General features: G+C 56.0%; 3 protein-coding genes across 10 annotated transcripts; all 3 read right to left on the bottom strand.

Moving 5' to 3' along the window:
* Positions 1 to 73: 73 nt before the first annotated feature.
* DCDC2B (doublecortin domain containing 2B) lies at positions 74 to 5,353 on the bottom strand. Of its 3 annotated transcripts, none has more exons than XM_038531241.1 (9): positions 4,729 to 5,353; positions 3,761 to 3,812; positions 3,280 to 3,356; positions 2,735 to 2,866; positions 2,286 to 2,432; positions 2,146 to 2,185; positions 1,336 to 1,558; positions 819 to 922; positions 74 to 563 (listed from the first exon to the last, which is right to left on the bottom strand). In XM_038531241.1, exons 1-9 carry the CDS (start codon positions 4,995 to 4,997, stop codon positions 465 to 467), a joined length of 1,143 nt encoding a protein of 380 aa, XP_038387169.1. In that variant the 5' UTR covers positions 4,998 to 5,353; the 3' UTR covers positions 74 to 464. The 3 variants fall into 3 exon arrangements, with proteins under 3 accessions (XP_038387169.1, XP_038387170.1, XP_038387168.1); XM_038531242.1 differs by having other exon boundaries at positions 74 to 635; XM_038531240.1 differs by lacking the exons at positions 74 to 563; positions 819 to 922 and having other exon boundaries at positions 949 to 1,558.
* A 133-nt stretch (positions 5,354 to 5,486) lies between these two features.
* Positions 5,487 to 8,486, bottom strand: IQCC (IQ motif containing C). 2 transcript variants are annotated; one of them, XM_038531239.1, is made up of 5 exons: positions 8,336 to 8,486; positions 7,778 to 7,921; positions 7,288 to 7,552; positions 6,712 to 6,830; positions 5,487 to 6,589 (listed from the first exon to the last, which is right to left on the bottom strand). In XM_038531239.1, exons 1-5 carry the CDS (start codon positions 8,375 to 8,377, stop codon positions 5,738 to 5,740), a joined length of 1,422 nt encoding a protein of 473 aa, XP_038387167.1. In that variant the 5' UTR covers positions 8,378 to 8,486; the 3' UTR covers positions 5,487 to 5,737. The 2 variants fall into 2 exon arrangements, with proteins under 2 accessions (XP_038387167.1, XP_038387166.1); XM_038531238.1 differs by lacking the exon at positions 8,336 to 8,486 and having other exon boundaries at positions 7,778 to 8,098.
* Positions 8,487 to 8,669: 183 nt separating this feature from the next.
* Positions 8,670 to 13,052, bottom strand: CCDC28B (coiled-coil domain containing 28B). 5 transcript variants are annotated; one of them, XM_038531248.1, is made up of 5 exons: positions 11,565 to 11,755; positions 10,293 to 10,459; positions 9,978 to 10,171; positions 9,762 to 9,784; positions 8,670 to 8,862 (listed from the first exon to the last, which is right to left on the bottom strand). In XM_038531248.1, exons 1-5 carry the CDS (start codon positions 11,726 to 11,728, stop codon positions 8,808 to 8,810), a joined length of 603 nt encoding a protein of 200 aa, XP_038387176.1. In that variant the 5' UTR covers positions 11,729 to 11,755; the 3' UTR covers positions 8,670 to 8,807. The 5 variants fall into 5 exon arrangements, with proteins under 5 accessions (XP_038387176.1, XP_038387177.1, XP_038387178.1 ...); XM_038531249.1 differs by lacking the exon at positions 8,670 to 8,862 and adding an exon at positions 12,894 to 13,052 and having other exon boundaries at positions 9,400 to 9,784; XM_038531250.1 differs by lacking the exon at positions 8,670 to 8,862 and adding an exon at positions 12,754 to 12,884 and having other exon boundaries at positions 9,400 to 9,784.
* Between the last annotated feature and the right edge of the window lie 2,624 nt (positions 13,053 to 15,676).

Genomic DNA, 15,676 nt, shown 5'->3' on the forward strand with positions numbered 1-15,676 from the left:
TTTTTTTTTTTTTAATTTTTATTTATTTATGATAGTCACACAGAGAGAGAGAGAGAGAGAGAGGCAGAGACACAGGCAGAGGGAGAAGCAGGCTCCATGCACCGGGAGCCCGACGTGGGATTCGATCCCGAGTCTCCAGGATCGCGCCCTGGGCCAAAGGCAGGCGCCAAACCGCTGCGCCACCCAGGGATCCCGCTGCTCCCAAGTTTATAGCTTCTCCCCCAAGCTTGGTTGGTTCCTCCTGTCTCTGGCCAGAAAACCCCATAGGAACATGGCTTCCAAGGGTAGGGCTGTTCTACTCAGAAGGAAAAGAAGACTGGGCTGTAGGTTTAGGAGCAGAAGAGTGGGGCAGGGCTGAGGGGGCTACAGAGTATCCTGTGAGCCCAGAGGAGGCTGTGGGTCCTCTGAAACAGGCTGCTGGAGAGGAGGATGAAAGGTGGCTGCTGAGTGGCCACTCCAGTTCCTCACTGGCGCTGCTGAATCCCAAGACAGGCTGAGATTGCTGCCTCAGCCCCAGGCTGCTTTTCTGGGCACAGGGCCTCATCCACCATCTGCGCTGCCCTCTGGAGGAGGCGGAAGGCCATACGGAAGGAACATTAGCATCCTTTGTCGCCTCCTGCCCTCAGCTGAAGTTTCTGACCCCAGGAAAGGAAGAGAATTTATACATTTGGATCTGCCCTCTCATTTAACAAGGTAGAAGGTCAGGCTTGGAGAGTTAGATCTGCTCACAGTCCTAATGGGGAACTCTCCAGAGACCCAGGGCTGCCATTCCAGCTCAGAACTCCTGAACCAACATATTGCTTCCAGCTCCTGCTTACCTGATCCAAGGGGTCCTCTGTGCAGGTGTCTTGGTCATCTGCCACTTCCTGGGCCCCTGCTGTCTCCTTCCTTGGGTGGGGAGCCTCATACACTCCCTTTACTCCTGATGAAAGAGGCAGTGTTGGCTGATGCCTAGGTAGGCCAAGGAGCCATCAGCTCTTCCCTTGCCCTTCTGTCCCAGCCCCTTCCCCTCCCCTGAGCCTTGCTCCATGTTCCCCACTATCTGGGAGGCTGGCAGGGTAGCTCTGATGCAGGGTTTTGGCCCCCATTCCTTCCAAATCCCACCCCTGAAGTTTCAGTGCTTTGAGTTTCCCTGTGCTTCTTTTCCTACTGCCAGGTCCCTGTGGAGATGCCAGGGGCCACGTATGCACATGGGGCAGCAGGAAGGATGTGTGCGGAGGTCCAGGCCAGCTCTATACCCGGGCATCCGTGCCTTCATGGACCCCTCCCACAACAGTGGGGAACATTCTCTGTCACTGGTAGAGGGTGGCTGAGAAGGGCCCAGGGTCCCCTCACCTGATGGAAATGAAAATGAGGGTATGGGGAGCCTGCTTCTTGGCTGAATGGCCTGCTGGGGTTTGGCATAAAAAGGCCCGATTTGGCTTGGCTCCTTTGAAGAGGGCTGTGGTACCTGTGCCCTGTGGCCATGGGCCTGTAGAGGCGATATGGGGCTTGGACTCTGGGTACTGGCTCTTCTTGCCTTCACTCCTGGCAGGCCAAGCTTGAATGCTGCTGGTGCCTGTGGGAAGTTGGGAGAGATGCCATCCATCTTCATAGCCTGCATCCCCTCCTGTCTCCCTCTTCCCATCAAGCTGCCTTATCCAGGGACAGCAGCTAGGGCCTGGCACTCAGGCCCCGTGAAGGCCCAGTGAAGCCAGTGAAGAGGCCTAGTGAAGCCAGGCCATGTCCCTCAAACCCCTACCACAAAGTGCTCAGTGGCTCATCTCTTGAGAGGGCTCAGGTCTGGGATCAGCTGGGGAGCTGATAAGCTCCTCTGGACCCTACTATGCCAGATATGCCAGTTCTCTCTCCCAGCATCCAGCCTGGCAGGAAGGCATTAGGTCCAGCAACTCAGAGTCTAAGGTCCTCGTTAGAGCCTAGCTATAGTCTTTTACCCCAGCTTCTGGTCTGGCCCTCACCATTCAGTAATCATGTCACCCTGAACAACTGACTTCACTCCTGTGACTTGAGTGTTTCCTCTGGAAAATGGGAATGGTAACCTCTGTTCCACAAGAAGATGCGATAAGAGCCTGAGCTGGAGGAGAGGTTAGCCAGTCACCCCCTTTCTTTCCTTTCCTGCCTCCCATGGCCTCCCCTGTCACCTACCTGCTGCTTGAGGAGCCTAGACTTTGGGTCTGGGGGGTGCCTGCAACAAAAAAAAGGTTTATAGTAAGCAGAGCAGGACATGGGATCAGGGTGGCTTCCTCTGCCCTACTCTGCTGCCCCATCACCTCACACATACGTACCAGCAGCCCCTCGGCAGTGAGGGGTTAGGCACCAGCAGCTCCAGATAGGGGAGGGCCTTGAACTCCTCCTCTCCGACAGCCACATAATAATGGCCATTCACTAGAGCCTCTCTTGCTGACAGTGGGAGCCCCTCCAGGGTGCAGAGTCTGGGAGAGGTAAGTGAGTAAAGGCCCGTGAACAAGACGCCTCTTCATATTTGGCAGACTATGATGGCATGGGTTTGGCTATTCCAAGGTATCTTTTGGCTGCTGGCCCTCTGGGCACCTGGCCCAGTCACCCAGGCTCTGCCCTGCTCAGCTGGAGGGGCCTCTCCCTGTGGCATAGAAGGAATCCCATTTGGGGAAATGTGCTTTCCTTTTGCCTTGTCGCCCTCATGGGCAGCCGGAGTCAGTAGGGAGGCTCCCTCTAGGGACTTGTGGACCTCCCCAGACCCGCACTCCGCACTCACTTGCACACAGCCCCGGCCTGCAGTTTGGCCTTCTCAGTCAGGAGCTTCAACACGGTTTCCCAGTCCTCGCTGGCAGCCTGGGACAGTTTCAGGCTAAATGGGGGACTTAACAGGTCCCCATTCCTGAACACACTGGGACAAAGCAGTCTGGTAAGAAGAGTCCCTAGAACCCCCTGTGTGAGAGGAAGAAGGGTAGCACGGGGCCAGAAGATGATCTAAGAGCCAGTGCATGGGTCCATTTTCACCCATCAGGCACGTTGGGACTTTTTATTTTATTTTGTAAAGATTTTATTTATTCATGAGAGACAGAGAGAGGGAGAAGTAGGCTTCCTTCAGGGAGCCCAATGCGGGACTCGATCCCGGACCCCAGGATCACACCCTGAGCCAAAGGCAGATGCTCAACGCTGAGCCACCCAGGTGTCTCACACTGGGAATTTTTATATCCCTGCTGGTGACCTGGGGCCTCCTGGAACAAATCCACTGCCGTTTTCTTGGTCTTTACTGAAACAGAATCTCTGTTCCTGCTCTCTGATGCTGGTACTCACTGGATATAGCAGGGGGAGCCTGCAGGTGGTTGCGATCCAAGGGTCCTGTCACGTGGGTAGTGAGTCACAGGAGGACCCTGAAACCCAAGTCACGCCCTCAAATCAGGACAGAATTGAAGCCTTTGGTTGGAGGGGTCAGTCCAAGGGGGGCAAGGAGGGATGGGATAGATTACATCTTTCGCCAAAGGGCCCTTCCATCTCCCTGGAGTCACATTCCAACCATCCCCTTGCCCCCATGTGTTTTACAGCTTCCTCTTTGCTTTGCGGACCACAATCTGGAGATAAAATAAAAGGCTGGGAAAGGATCAAGGGAAAGTTTTGAAATCCTGCACCCCAGGAAGGGCAGCAACTGACTCCAGAGTGGGTGTGCAGAGTGCCCCCTGTGGAACTGGCAGGTCCTGTTATTTCCAGGGCCCCTGACTTCCAAGACAGAATTGGGGGCAACCCCACGAAGGGTTAGAGGACGACTCCCAGTACTCACTGGTAATCTGCTGCCCTTTCCACCTGAATCCTTCTTTCCGGGGGGTAAATAGCTGAAAGGACAGATGGGTCACAGGTCATCTTGGGGAGCCTGGGGGCTCAGCTTACCAGGTATCCATTCCCACTGGGATAGTCTCAAAACATCTTTCCAGAAACAGATGTGGCCCTTGAACCTGCCTTAGGGCCCTGTGTCAGGCTGAACATCCAGACTGGGGTCTCAGACACCAACCATTAAGATTAAAGGTCAAGAGAAACTAGTTCCTTAAGCATCATACTGTATCTCAGAAATATTCTCACTCACAACTGTATCTCATTTTCCGTGAGACAGAGAAAGTTAAGTGACTCACCTAAAGTACACGGAAGTAAGTGCCAGAGCCCAGATTCTAGGTCAGCCTGGCTTCCCACCCCTTGCTCCTTATGCCACCCTAAGCAACCTCAGGTGACTGCTGAGGAGCACCTGGAAACCAGATAGGAGTTGGAAGCTCAGGTACTCAAAATTCTTCTCCCATCTTGGAAGGCATGGCCCCACCTTGAGAGGGGATGACCCCAGCCAGCGGAGAGCACAGGTTGCCTTATCACAGCAGGGAGGAAGTGATGGATGGATTTAGCGGTGGGCAACGGTGGTGGTAGAGGATCCAATCAAGAAGAGCCTTTGGAAAAAGGGGCTCACCTTGCAGAGAATGTTCTCCTAGCAGCCCAGTCCTGACTGTGATGGGCATAAATACCAGGGTCAGACATTCCCTAGAGCTGTGGCTCCGCTGTTTGTAATTTGTAGGCTCTTAGGCAGGATATTTAGCCTGTCTTGATTTTCCCTGCTACAGAATAGGGATAAGACCACCCCCTGCATAGGGCTGCTGTATTCCAGAAGAGAACATATGAGGTGCCTGCACATACAAGTACTAAATACAAATACTACTGCTCTTGCAGTTCCCTCCCTCCCAAGGCTCTAACCAGCCCCAGCCCACTCACTGCAGCTTGCAGAATCTTTCGAAGCCAGCAGCCACATACTGCCCTCCATTCTGCAGGTCGGCCAGGTCAGTGACACGGTGGCCGTGACAAGGCGTATAGAGGGCCCGCACTGCCACTGGGGCCTGCACAATCGATGTCACCTCCTGGAGGAAGGTCTCCAGGGTGGGAAAGCGGCGTTGACTCACCACCAGCTGGTGGCCTGGAAAGTAGGGGTCCCCGTTCCGGTATATCACCACCCTCTTGGCTGCTGGATTGCCACCACCAGCCATAGTGTGTCCTCTGCCATAGACGCAGATCTGTTGCCAGGCAACCAGGCAGGCCGGGAGTAGTGCCAATCAGAAGTAGAGTCCTGCCCCCTAACCAAAGAAGGCAGGGAGAGACTGCAGGAGCATGTGTCTCCATTCTGGGTCTCAGCCAGTCAGCCCTTGGTGGGGCCTCTCGAGAGTTGGGTGGGTCTGATGACTATATTGGAAGGAAGACTCTGGGGCTTAGTGAGAGGCAGTGCTGGAGATAACACTGAAACACAGATGTTCCAATACTGGATAGAGGGAAGAATTCTGAGGCACCCTGCCACTCCGAAGGCCAAGGGCTGAGCTCAAAGGAAGATCAGCTTTGGGGGCTGTTCCCAAGGATGGCCAGTCAGCCCCTGGACTGTGGCTCCCAGCCAGCCCTGGGAAGATGCCGCATGCCAGCAGGTAGGGAACAGGAAGGCCCAATGTCGATCCTGAACAGAGACAGATGATGAATGCAACCAGGTGTAGAATCCATGAAAAACCTTTATTCTCTATCAGGCTCCCCACTTTACTTACCCCGGATAACTCCCTGTCCCAAAATTTGGATTAAGCTACAGACAGAGGATGGAAGAGAGTCTCTTCCTATCCTCTCCCTATGCTGGTGCCAGCTCCTTGCTCCAGCTTCTCTTGGCCCCATTAGCCACCAATGGCCAAGGGCAGAAGGTAGAGCTGGTAGCAGGGAGCAAGGATGAAGCCCTGCCTCCCTCATCACCCTCTCATAGCACCCCCCTTTGGAAGCGGGTCTTCCCCCTGGCTCCCCAAGGAGGGCCTTCCTCTCCCATGTGGAGTGTCCCTGTTGAAGACAGTTTCTCAGGCGGCCTTGATTGCCATGGTACAATCCTCTGGTTTTTCCCTTCCTCATGGCTAGGTTCATTGGAGGTTCTGTCTCTGGAGCTTTTGTCCCTAGGGAACTGGCCCTTAGGTGGTTTAGTCTTCCAGAGATCCTGGCCACCATACTCTGCCAAGGTCTCATCCCATATGCCAAAGTCCTCTGAGAGGTCCGACTTCCGTGGCCTAGCTCTTTGGCGATTGGCCTCTCTGTGTTCCGGCCCTGTGGGAGACTTGTCCTCAATATCTGGGTCTTCACAGAGTGTGGGCACCCAGGTCCTGGCCTTTTCGGAATAGGAGCCCCTGGGTTTGAGGTCTTTGGGGGTGTGGTCATCCAGGGCAGTCATCCGCTGCGGGCAGGTCCGTCCAAAGGTCTGTTCCCCACAGTCTGGCTCTTTGGTGAACCTGTTCTCTAAGGCCTGGTTATCTGATAGTGTGGGCAGCTGTGGCCCAGCTCTTCTGTAGCATGGGTCCCTGTACTTGATCCCAGCAGTAGTTTTGTCTGTAGTGGCCAGTCTTTCCAGGGACTTGTGGCGTTGTGCTTTGAGCCTCCAACAGTCATCCACATAGTCTGGCTCTCTAGTGGTCCTGTCTCTGTAGGACTGGTTTTTTGGTGGTGGGCTTGTTTGTGACCCAGCCCTCTCACAGGTCTGTGTCCTGCCATCTGGGCACAAGTTGGGCTTGTCTCTGGGCCGGCTCACCTCTGGGCCAGATGTCAGTGTTTGTTTAAGAATCAGGTACTGTTGGGGAAGAGTACAGACACTGTACCAGGCAGGACTGCTTAAGCATAGAGCAGGAGGCTTTTCTCTAAGCCCCACCCCTGGCCCTAAACATGCAGGAAGGGCTCCAAGGTAGTGCCTACCTCCTTACGGCTACTGATAGCCTGTTGCAGCCACAGCAGTTCCATGGCCAAGTGGTTGTGGTGGTACTGGAGCTCCCGGAGCTCTGTGGGGCTGTAGGGCAGTCCTGGACCTGCAGCTTCTGTGAAGGAGGGAAGAAAAGAGGGAGAAGGCTTTTAGGGGTACAAACTGGGTACTGGCTACTCTCCCCCTCCCTACCCATGAGTGCCATTAACTAGGCATGGGGAAAGAGGAGAGGGATGCACCTTATTGAGCACAAGACTTTCACTTTTCAGATGGGGAGGGGTCCCTGGGTGGCGCAGCGGTATGGCGCCTGCCTTTGGCCCAGGGCGCGATCCTGGAGACCCGGGATTGAATCCCACATCGGGCTCCCGGTGCATGGAGCCTGCTTCTCCCTCTGCCTATGTCTCTGCCTCTCTCTCTCTCTCTGTGACTATCATAAATAAATAAAAATAAAAATAAAAATAAAATAAAATAATAAATAAAATAAAATAAAATAAAATAAAATAAAAGTCAGATGGGGAAGCTGAGGCCGAGAGCAGGTCAGGGGCTTGCCCTGAGTCCAGGCAGAGAGGTACCTGGGTTCTCCATACTTGGCGTATCTCTGATCTCCTCTTGGCTGACATTCCTGGCTTTCCTGCTGTGCTCATCCTGAAACCAGAGGCTGTCACTTCTGCAAAGACGACTTCCTGAGTCTGCCGAGCTCTTTCCTGACCTCTTCAGCATCACCTCCCCCAAGACAACATCTCTCTCAGGTTCTTTACTTGAGAAGCGGCTCCAAAGTTCCTGCTGTGGATCTGGTGCCCTCCTTTGGGGTTTCCGGGTCCGATGGTATTTTGCCTTCTAAGAAATTAGAAGTATGAGAACCTCACAGCTAAACCATCCAAAAACATCTGGGTGCCCAGATTTAGCATGCAAAGTGGTAAGGATTAAGGACTGTAATGTGAAGAGTGGAGTCGCTTCCCCAGAGAAAAGCTTGTCAACAGGAAGGGGTGGATGCTACCATTTCTCTGCATTCCCTGCCCAGGTCCCTCCTCCCCGCCCTTCTTCCACTGGGGTGTTTAGTACCTCTGGGAGAAACTGGGGCCTGGGAATCCAGCCCTCTGTCCACTGAAGCGTGCCCAGATCACCCTCGATTTCTCGTACAATAGCCTCATACTCAGCTCGAAGGCTCTGGAAGTGGCGTCGGACCAAGAAGCCCCGGACGCAGGCCTGGCGTGGAGAATAAGGGGAAAGAAAATGCTTATCACTGCAGAAGCGGGAACTTGTGGGGGATTCTCCTGGAGAGGTCATCCCAGGGACTGTAAGAGGGGATCTGGCCACGGGGAAAGGGTAGGCGGTTCCGTGCGTCAGGACAGTCTCCGAGCGTTCAAGGGAGGATGCCCGACTGGATCCCCCTTTTGAATTTGAGGCCCTTCCCCCCACTTCCTGGATCCCGCAGGAGCGTACGGGGGAGTGGCGGGGCGGGGGGGTCCGTGGGTCCCAGCATTCTTCAGGTGGGGGTGGGCCGGTGATTCTAGAGGGGGGCACGAGGGAGGGCGACTGAGCGTGGCAGCCGCATCTCGTCCGAGCCGCCCAGTCCGAGATCCCGCGGTGGGAACCGTGCGCCCCCGGCCCGCTCCGCACCTGCAGCGCCGAGACGCTCCACACCAACCGCTCCCGCTCCATCCCGGCGCCCACGGACCCGCCGCTCGCCGGGCGCCTACGAGATGCGTCACGAGTCCGCGCCGCGCGCAGGCTCCGCCCCCGTCTCCATGGCAACCTTGTTCCTCCCGCAGTGATGCGCGGCGTCGGGCCGCCGGCTCACCCCTCGCGCTCGCAGACCCCGCGCTGGGAATTGCAGCCCCCGAGCTGGCGCGTCGGTGCCACCGTGTGTGGCGCCCGGTGCCTCCGCGGGGTCGGGGCCGGGGGCTTCCCCGGGTGACGGCGCAGGGAAGGCAGGAAGCACACGGAGCCGGTGTCTGTCTGTCTGTCTGTCTGGTTTAATTCCATCCAGTGCCCCCCTCCCCCATAGCACCTGGGGGGCCGCGAAACACCCGATCGAATCAGTAAAAAGTCACAGTTTAAACGGAGTGAGAGGTCCGACTTGGGGCCGACGCTACGCGGCGGACTGCTCCTCAGGCTCGGCGTTCTCCGCCAGGTGCAGCTTCTGGCTGTGCCGGTCAAGGATTGTGACGCTCTGGACCTCAGTCTGTCCCGCCCCGTCCGCCCCTCCCCAACTGCACTAGGGCGGGGGCGGGGGCTCGGGTGATCCGTGGTCCAGGTTGCAGTCCACACCTGCCCCCCTTGCTAGGTGGCTTATCCCTTCTCTCTTGGTCTAGATCTTGCAGGTACGTGCACCTGCACTATTTCTGGCTTAAGACTAGATGGGGATCTCCCACCGAAATCAGTGAAAATAATTGTCCAATGTTGAAAGAGTAGGAAGACATCCGACAAGCTTTGCCATGGATTGGTGTCAGCTAAACTACTTGCAAAGATTTTCTTTCTTTTAAAGATTTTATTTTGGGGGCGCCTGGGTGGCTCTGTCAGTTAAGGGTCACACTCTTGGTTTTTGGCTCAGGTCATGATCTCAGGGTTGTGAGATGGAGCCCTGCAGGGGGCTCTTGCCTGGGCATGGAGCCTGTGTAAGATTCTCTCCCTCTCCCTCGGCTCACCCCATCTCCCTCTCTTAAAAGAAAAAAAAAATTATCTTTTTCACTAGTGTAACTAGAAGTTTTATTTTTGAGTAATCCCTACATCCAACATGGGGCTCGAATTCACAACCCCAGAGACTGGGAATCCTGTGCTCCATCAACCGAGCCAGCCAAAAGCCTCACTTGCAAAGATCTTCGTAAGTACATAAATCACATTCCCTGCAACTACCTTCCTCCTGCTATTTGGGTGAAATCTCTGTGTGGGGCAGTTTGTGGCTAATTCTTCAGTTCCACAGAAAGGGGAGAGAGGTTGGTTATATTGTAAATACTCCTAGAGGGTGGTGGGAAGAAGGGAACTCATCTCAGCTGTGGGAGGTGTAGACACACATACACACAGAAGGATTGCCCAGAAAGGATACATAGAATTACTAAGATCTTCCAGCTGTCAACAGAGAGAAAAGGAGGTTTCTGTCAGGAGAGGCACCAGGCCAAACCTCGGATGCTCTGGGAGCCATCTTGTGGGGGTTGAGGCTCCATGCACCCCCAGCTTTTCACCCAGGGGCCAGGACTAGCCTTAGGTTTACCTCCCCCACCCCCAGTGTCGCGGGGAAGAGCAGCACCCAGCCCTGACCCACATTGCTAAGCAGCTGGTCCAGGTTGCGGTCAGCCATCGTCTTCTTCTGTTCCTCAGGCAGCCCCTCAGTGACCCCGTCCTCTTCCTCTTCCTCCTCCTCCTCCTCCCCACACACGTCCAGGCTGAAGTGCAACCGGGCCAGCTTCTCCTGCATCTCCCGCACGTGCTCCAGCTGCTCAAAGGAGCATTCCTTCCCTGGACAGCACCTGTCTGAGCTCTGGGAGCAGCTTGGGACCCGGTCCCCAGCCACCTCCCAGAGACCAGGCCCTCCACCCCCACCGCCACATACCCTCTTGGCCCAGCCCCTGGAACTCACCAAAGGCCTGCAGCCGGCCTGAGTGAAAGTCATTGAGCAAGTTCAACAGTCCCCCCTCCATCTCATAGACGTCGGTCACCTCGGTCAGAAAGGAGTGCTGCAGGGGGGTGCCTGCAGAGCCGCCCCCACTTCCAGCCAGCACTGGGCGGCATTTCTCCTTGCCTACCCTGGTTGGGGTGGGTATGACCATGGTCACAGGGTAGGAGTGGCCAGGTACCCAAAGGGTTTTTTTATGCCCTTTATGTACTAATTCATCTTCCTCTCTACTCCAGAACAGAAAGGGATGTTTGTTCTTGTGGCCCTGCCCTGAGCACCAGATTGGGATGGGAAGGGAGCGGGTGAGGAGAAGGGAGAAGAGGTCAAAAGAAGTTTCTGTTTTCAGATGACCCTCATGGCCAGAACCAGGCCTGGAAGGGGGCTTTTGGATTCCTATCTGAGCCCTGCCTTCATTCTTCACCTGACCCCGAGTATCACTTGCCCTCACTTGGGGACATTTACTCCTTATTGCCATGACAGCCATCTTATCTCTCCCCAAAATGTCTTTCTGCTCCTCTTCTACTTCAAAACTGTTTTGAATTTTCCATCACCCCAGGATAACACTGAATGACCCTTCTCAGCCTGCCCGCCCTTCTCTCCTGTTGCATTCCCTACAGTCTTTGTTCCAGCTCTGAGCTTCTGTCACACCCCACTGTCACCATCCCCAGACATCTGTCTCAGGCTAGTAGTGTGCAAAGCCAGAGGGAGGCATGATAATGGGAGAAAGAACACCTCGTGTTTAGTGGGAAACACACATGGACAGGTTGAAGGGTAGGATGCAAATTCCTAATCATTAAGAAAAATTTAGCAGAAAATTCAAATCGTACGTACACCTGAGTATCCTGTTACCATCTCCTGCTCCATGATTCTCTGGGGCCACAAACCACCTGTGGTTCTGGGAACCTTCTGGGCAATATTTTTCTTCCATGTCAGGCAGGTCCTTTGGCTTTGACATTGTCTCTCTCCCGTGTGCCCTATAGCCTCTCAGTTTCTGGCAGCATCGCCTCACTCCCTTCTCTAAGGTGCACAGTCACCCATTTAGCTTTACCCTAGGCCTGAGGGCAGAGATTGGGGCAGAGGCATCTCTGAGTTCTCAGGGGCCAGTAGGGCAGCCCCAGGGAAGGCATCAACTGTTGCTTAGTAACTAGGCTAAGGCTGTCTTTACCTTCCTTCCCACAGGGCTCAGCCCAGAGTTGGGGTCCCTCCCTCCTTGCCTTGCTTTCCTTCTGTACCCACCTCTTGAACTTGGCCCGCTGTTTGGGGGATGGCAGATGAGGGAGTCCCAGGGCCAAGGAGCCGCTGTGGCTGGTGGGCACAGGGACCCTTCGTAGTGTGCCCGGGGCCTGGGCTGGCTGGGTCAGGCAGGGCTTGGGACTCCTTTTCTTCTTCTTGTCCTCCATTGGATGCCAGTTAGGCCTCAGGTCCCACTGAGACAGTGAGAGGCAAAGTCATCACTTCATCCCGCAAGCCCTGAGAGCCGCAAAGCAGGGGCCCTGGACCTTCTGACTGTCCCCTCCTCTGTCCAGTATGGGCAGGGCCAGAGGCCAGTGCCTTCCTGCTGGGGTCTTGGATGTGTATTGAAGGGCCTGCCAGGACCCAGCTTAGGCCCCCCGCCTGCCCTCCAGCCCCAGCCTGAAAACCTGGCCCGCGCCTAGGAGGGGTGGAGCGGCCACCATCCTCCCGCTGCTGCTGCTGGGATTTCCTGCCCCAGTAGCGGAGGGGCGGAGCTGGCACGGGAAGGGAGGGGGCGGCGGGGCGGCGGGGCGGCGGACTAGCAGCGCCTTCACTGGGCCCGCCTCTATTCGGCCAGCGGTCCGGGCAGACGCCGACAAGCCCCTCGGCCCCGTCAGTAAGGGGGGTGGCCAAGTCCGGGGGGGCACCTGGGGAGACCTGGGTGTCGGGCAGTAGCCACCAGAAGACGGGGACGGGGCTCCCCGACTTGGCCGCTGGCATCCGGCCCCTGCCGCCCGCGCCCGGCCGCAAGGCTCCGGCGGCTCCCAGTCGTCCGGGCCGGCGCGCCGCCGCTTCCCTCTCCGCAGCCGGAGGGCGGCTCCGCTTCCGCGGCAGCCGGGGCGGGCGGGCGGCGGGCGGCGGGCGGCGGGCGCACTCGGCCTCCGACAAGGGCCGCCGCGGCCGGCACTGCTCAGCCCCCAGCCCAGCTCCACCCTGCGCCTCAGGCCGCTGAGGTCCTCCCGGGGGAGCCCGGCCTCTCCCAAGCGGCTCGCCCTGGGCCGCACTCTGGGATGGTGGCGCCACCGGGGGCATAAGCATCGGAATTGGCCCCCGGCTGGCTGGCCCCGAGGGGTGTGGTGGAGGGGAGACAGGAGCACGTCCTGCGTCTCGCGTTGCAGCAGCTTGGCCCTATTACGGACTCGGTAGACGAATTGGAGCAGGAACCCCTGCTCCCCAGGAAGGCTGGGGCTACCTGGGATCTATTTCCCACGCTCAGTCTTCAAAGCCGTGTGCCGCCAAATGGATCGCTCAGCGGGGGAGCCAGGATCCAAAACGGAGCATCAGACCTGCGACGTCCTGCACCCTCCCACACCCTGGACGGGGGCAACTGACCTGGAGGTGTGGGGTCTGCACGGAGGCTTCCGAGCGGGTCCCTCCGCCCTTGCTGCTCCCCTCTTAGGGAAGGGAGCCGTGGAAGTGGAGCTGGCAGGAGGCAATTTGCATTTAAAGCGAAAGTGACCTCCTTTAGCGGTTGGGATGCATAAGATGGGAGGAGCCTACGGCCGTTCCTAGGCTCTCCCCCTCACCTGACTTCACCTCCCCACCTGAACTAAGGTGACAAATGTTGGTTGTGTGATGGCAATCCAAAAACTCACTTTCCCATCGGTTTGGAGAGAAACTACAGTCCCTTACAAAATGGTGGTGGCTTTGTCAGAAGGCCAGGGTGGGGGGGATAGGAGGAGGGAAATGTACATAAGCAGGAAAATAGATAAAAGCACAAAGGATATATATACACACAAGCCTATTAGCAGCAGCGGCGGCGGCAGGAAGGAACTGCAAGAAAAGACAACCACCTATCAGGTCTAAGTCGCTTGTTCAGCACTTTACATACGCTTAATCTTCATAACAATCCCGTAGGAATACTGTCACCATCCCATTTGCTGAAAGTCAACTAGTCTTTTTTTTTTTTTTAAGATTTTATTTATTCATGAGAGACAGAGAGGCAGAGACATAGGCAGAGGGAGAAGCAGGCTCTCTGTGGGTAGCCCGATGCGGGACTCGATCCCAGGACCTGAGCCAAAGGCAGACGTTCAACGGCTGAGCCACCCAGGCACCCCCAACTATGGTCACTCCTCCTCATTGATAAGCAGTGGGGGCTCTAGCCGGCATCTGATGGAGGGAGGGGACTAAGCCTCCTCCTTTCCCACCCCCAGGTCTAGGAGGGAATCGGGCGATTACCTGGCGCTTGACCCCAGCCCCCAGGAGGGAAACCCGAGCGCCACGCAGAGGCTGGCCCGGTGCCGCCTGTGCGCCTTGCAGGCCAGATCGATGGGGCAGCTGTTTAAAGCCCTGGCAGAGGCTCCCAGCTCAGGTCCCCGGAGAACCATCTGATGCAACAGGAGCCAGGCTTATCCTTGGCCTGGCTGCCCTGCGGTCTCAAATAACTGCCGCGGGGCAATATGCGGGGCACCCTGGTCCACCTTCCCCTCCCACAGGGCAGGAGCAGCTTCCCTGCACCTGGGCCTCTGGGTAAGTTAAGGCATCCACACAAGGACTTGCCCACATGCTTCCAAAACCTAGATGGTTCCAGAAGGGGAGACATTAATTCAGGACTTTTTCAATAACCAGAGGTTGGAGGGAGGGGTCTGCAAAGGCAGAAAGAACAGTTGGGAAGTTGCTCTCCTCCAGCTGTGAGAGGGGCTCCAGGGCTCCTCCAGGAAAGTGGTGACAGGCCCGGGTGCAGCCCTAGGGCTCTAGGGTGAAGCTGTTCTCAGAGATGCTTGGCTTGGGGGCTTCAAGAGTTGGGGCAGCTTCTCCTGACTCCTTCCAAAGGATCTTTGACTACAGCCATGTGGCCAGCACAGAGAAGTATCAACCTGTTTGGAGCTTGATTAGAGGGGGCAGAGGCTCTGAGGGGACTTTCTTCCCCTTCTTCCATGAGGAAGGCATTGTGGAGGCCTGGAGGGAAGGGGCCTTTACTTGTCTCAGGCCATTTGTTGGGCATTCACATACCACCCTTTATGCCAGGCCAACCCAGCCTCCAGAGAGAATAGGGTGCTGGGACAGGAGCCCCAGCTTTTGTACCTGGGCTTGGTTGGGTGAGCAGGAGTATGTAAGAAACCAACCCATTCTTCAGAACTGCATGCAAAAGTGCTCTTAGGGAACGTACAAAATCAAAGGAATTCAGAGGTAGGCCAATGCCAGAGGATGCTGCCCATAGCAGACAGCCCTGAACAGCAGTGGTGACTGTCCAGCCATCTGATTTGGGCTATGCCCAAATTGGCCTATGCCTAGGTCTCTGGTCTCCTTACCTTATGCCTTCCTCATGGATCTTCCCGATGGTCAACTTAGCACCTTCAGTGGTTCCCTGTGTTCTCTGGATCTACTCCAAATCCCCTAACCTGGCACACAGGTTCTCGATAACATCCTCCTGTTGCCCTCCTGTGCACCTGCACCTCGAGGTGAACTACACTACTAAATCGAGTTCTCAAACTTCTACTTGCCCTTTGGGTCATAAGGCCTTCCCAGGTGTCCACCCCTAGCTCCTTGCTGAAGGGGACAGGAGCTTCCTTTGTGCTCCATGGCACCACCAGCTTTGTCTTAAGGGAACTTTCTGGGGCACCTGGGTAGCTCGGTCAGTTCGGTCAGTTAAGCATCTCCCTTTGGCTCAGGTCATGATCCCAGGGTCCTGGGATGGTGCCCCCTGTCAGGGCCCCTGCTCAGCGGGGAGCCTGCTTCTCCTTCTCCCTTGGGAGCTCCCCCTGCATGTGCTCTCTCAAATAAAAGTATTAGAAGAAGAAAAAAAACCCAGCATCTTTCTCCAGGGAGCAGGTTGGCTCAGTCAGTAGAGCATGTGATCTTTGATCTAGGTGTTGGGGAGTTCAAGCCCCACGTTGGATATAGAGATTACTGAAAAAAAGAAAAAAAAAGTATCTTCATCACTAGCCTAGCCCTTCACGGGGCAGGGACAACTTTTCATTGAATGAAAGAAATCTGATGCTTCTATGTATATGAACATCATGCCAACTTTGCCAAGGGCTCTATTCAGGCAGCTCAAATGAATTTGCCTGTGGTGGCTCTTGGCAGGCAGGCAGGCAGCACTCTGGAAGATGCACCACAGGGCACAGCCAAGGGCTCTGCAGCAGATCCAGACACGTCAGTGATGCCTAGATGGA

The sequence above is a fragment of the Canis lupus genome, chromosome 2 (genome assembly GCF_011100685.1).
Source record: "Canis lupus familiaris isolate Mischka breed German Shepherd chromosome 2, alternate assembly UU_Cfam_GSD_1.0, whole genome shotgun sequence".
In the NCBI taxonomy this organism is placed as follows: domain Eukaryota; kingdom Metazoa; phylum Chordata; class Mammalia; order Carnivora; family Canidae; genus Canis; species Canis lupus.

Bases quoted from the DNA above. Each gene is read 5' to 3' on its own strand.
- DCDC2B (XM_038531240.1), bottom strand. From the start codon at position 4,997: ATGGCTGGTGGTGGCAATCCAGCAGCCAAGAGGGTGGTGATATACCGG. The intron at 3,813-4,728 runs GTGAGTGGGCTG...CTGTCCTTTCAG, and splicing joins GAAAGATTCTGCAAGCTGCA to CTATTTACCCCCCGGAAAGA. The intron at 3,357-3,760 runs GTGAGTACTGGG...CTTGGGTTTCAG, and splicing joins GAAAGGGCAGCAGATTACCA to GGTCCTCCTGTGACTCACTA.
- IQCC (XM_038531238.1), bottom strand. From the start codon at position 8,002: ATGACCTCTCCAGGAGAATCCCCCACAAGTTCCCGCTTCTGCAGTGAT. The intron at 6,831-7,287 runs GTACCTCTCTGC...CCTCCTTCACAG, and splicing joins GCCAAGTATGGAGAACCCAG to AAGCTGCAGGTCCAGGACTG. The intron at 6,590-6,711 runs GTAGGCACTACC...CTTCCCCAACAG, and splicing joins CTATCAGTAGCCGTAAGGAG to TACCTGATTCTTAAACAAAC.
- CCDC28B (XM_038531247.1), bottom strand. From the start codon at position 12,004: ATGGTGGCCGCTCCACCCCTCCTAGGCGCGGGCCAG. The intron at 10,460-11,564 runs GTGGGTACAGAA...CACCCCAACCAG, and splicing joins CAGCGGGCCAAGTTCAAGAG to GGTAGGCAAGGAGAAATGCC. The intron at 10,172-10,292 runs GTGAGTTCCAGG...GGTGCTGTCCAG, and splicing joins AGGCCGGCTGCAGGCCTTTG to GGAAGGAATGCTCCTTTGAG.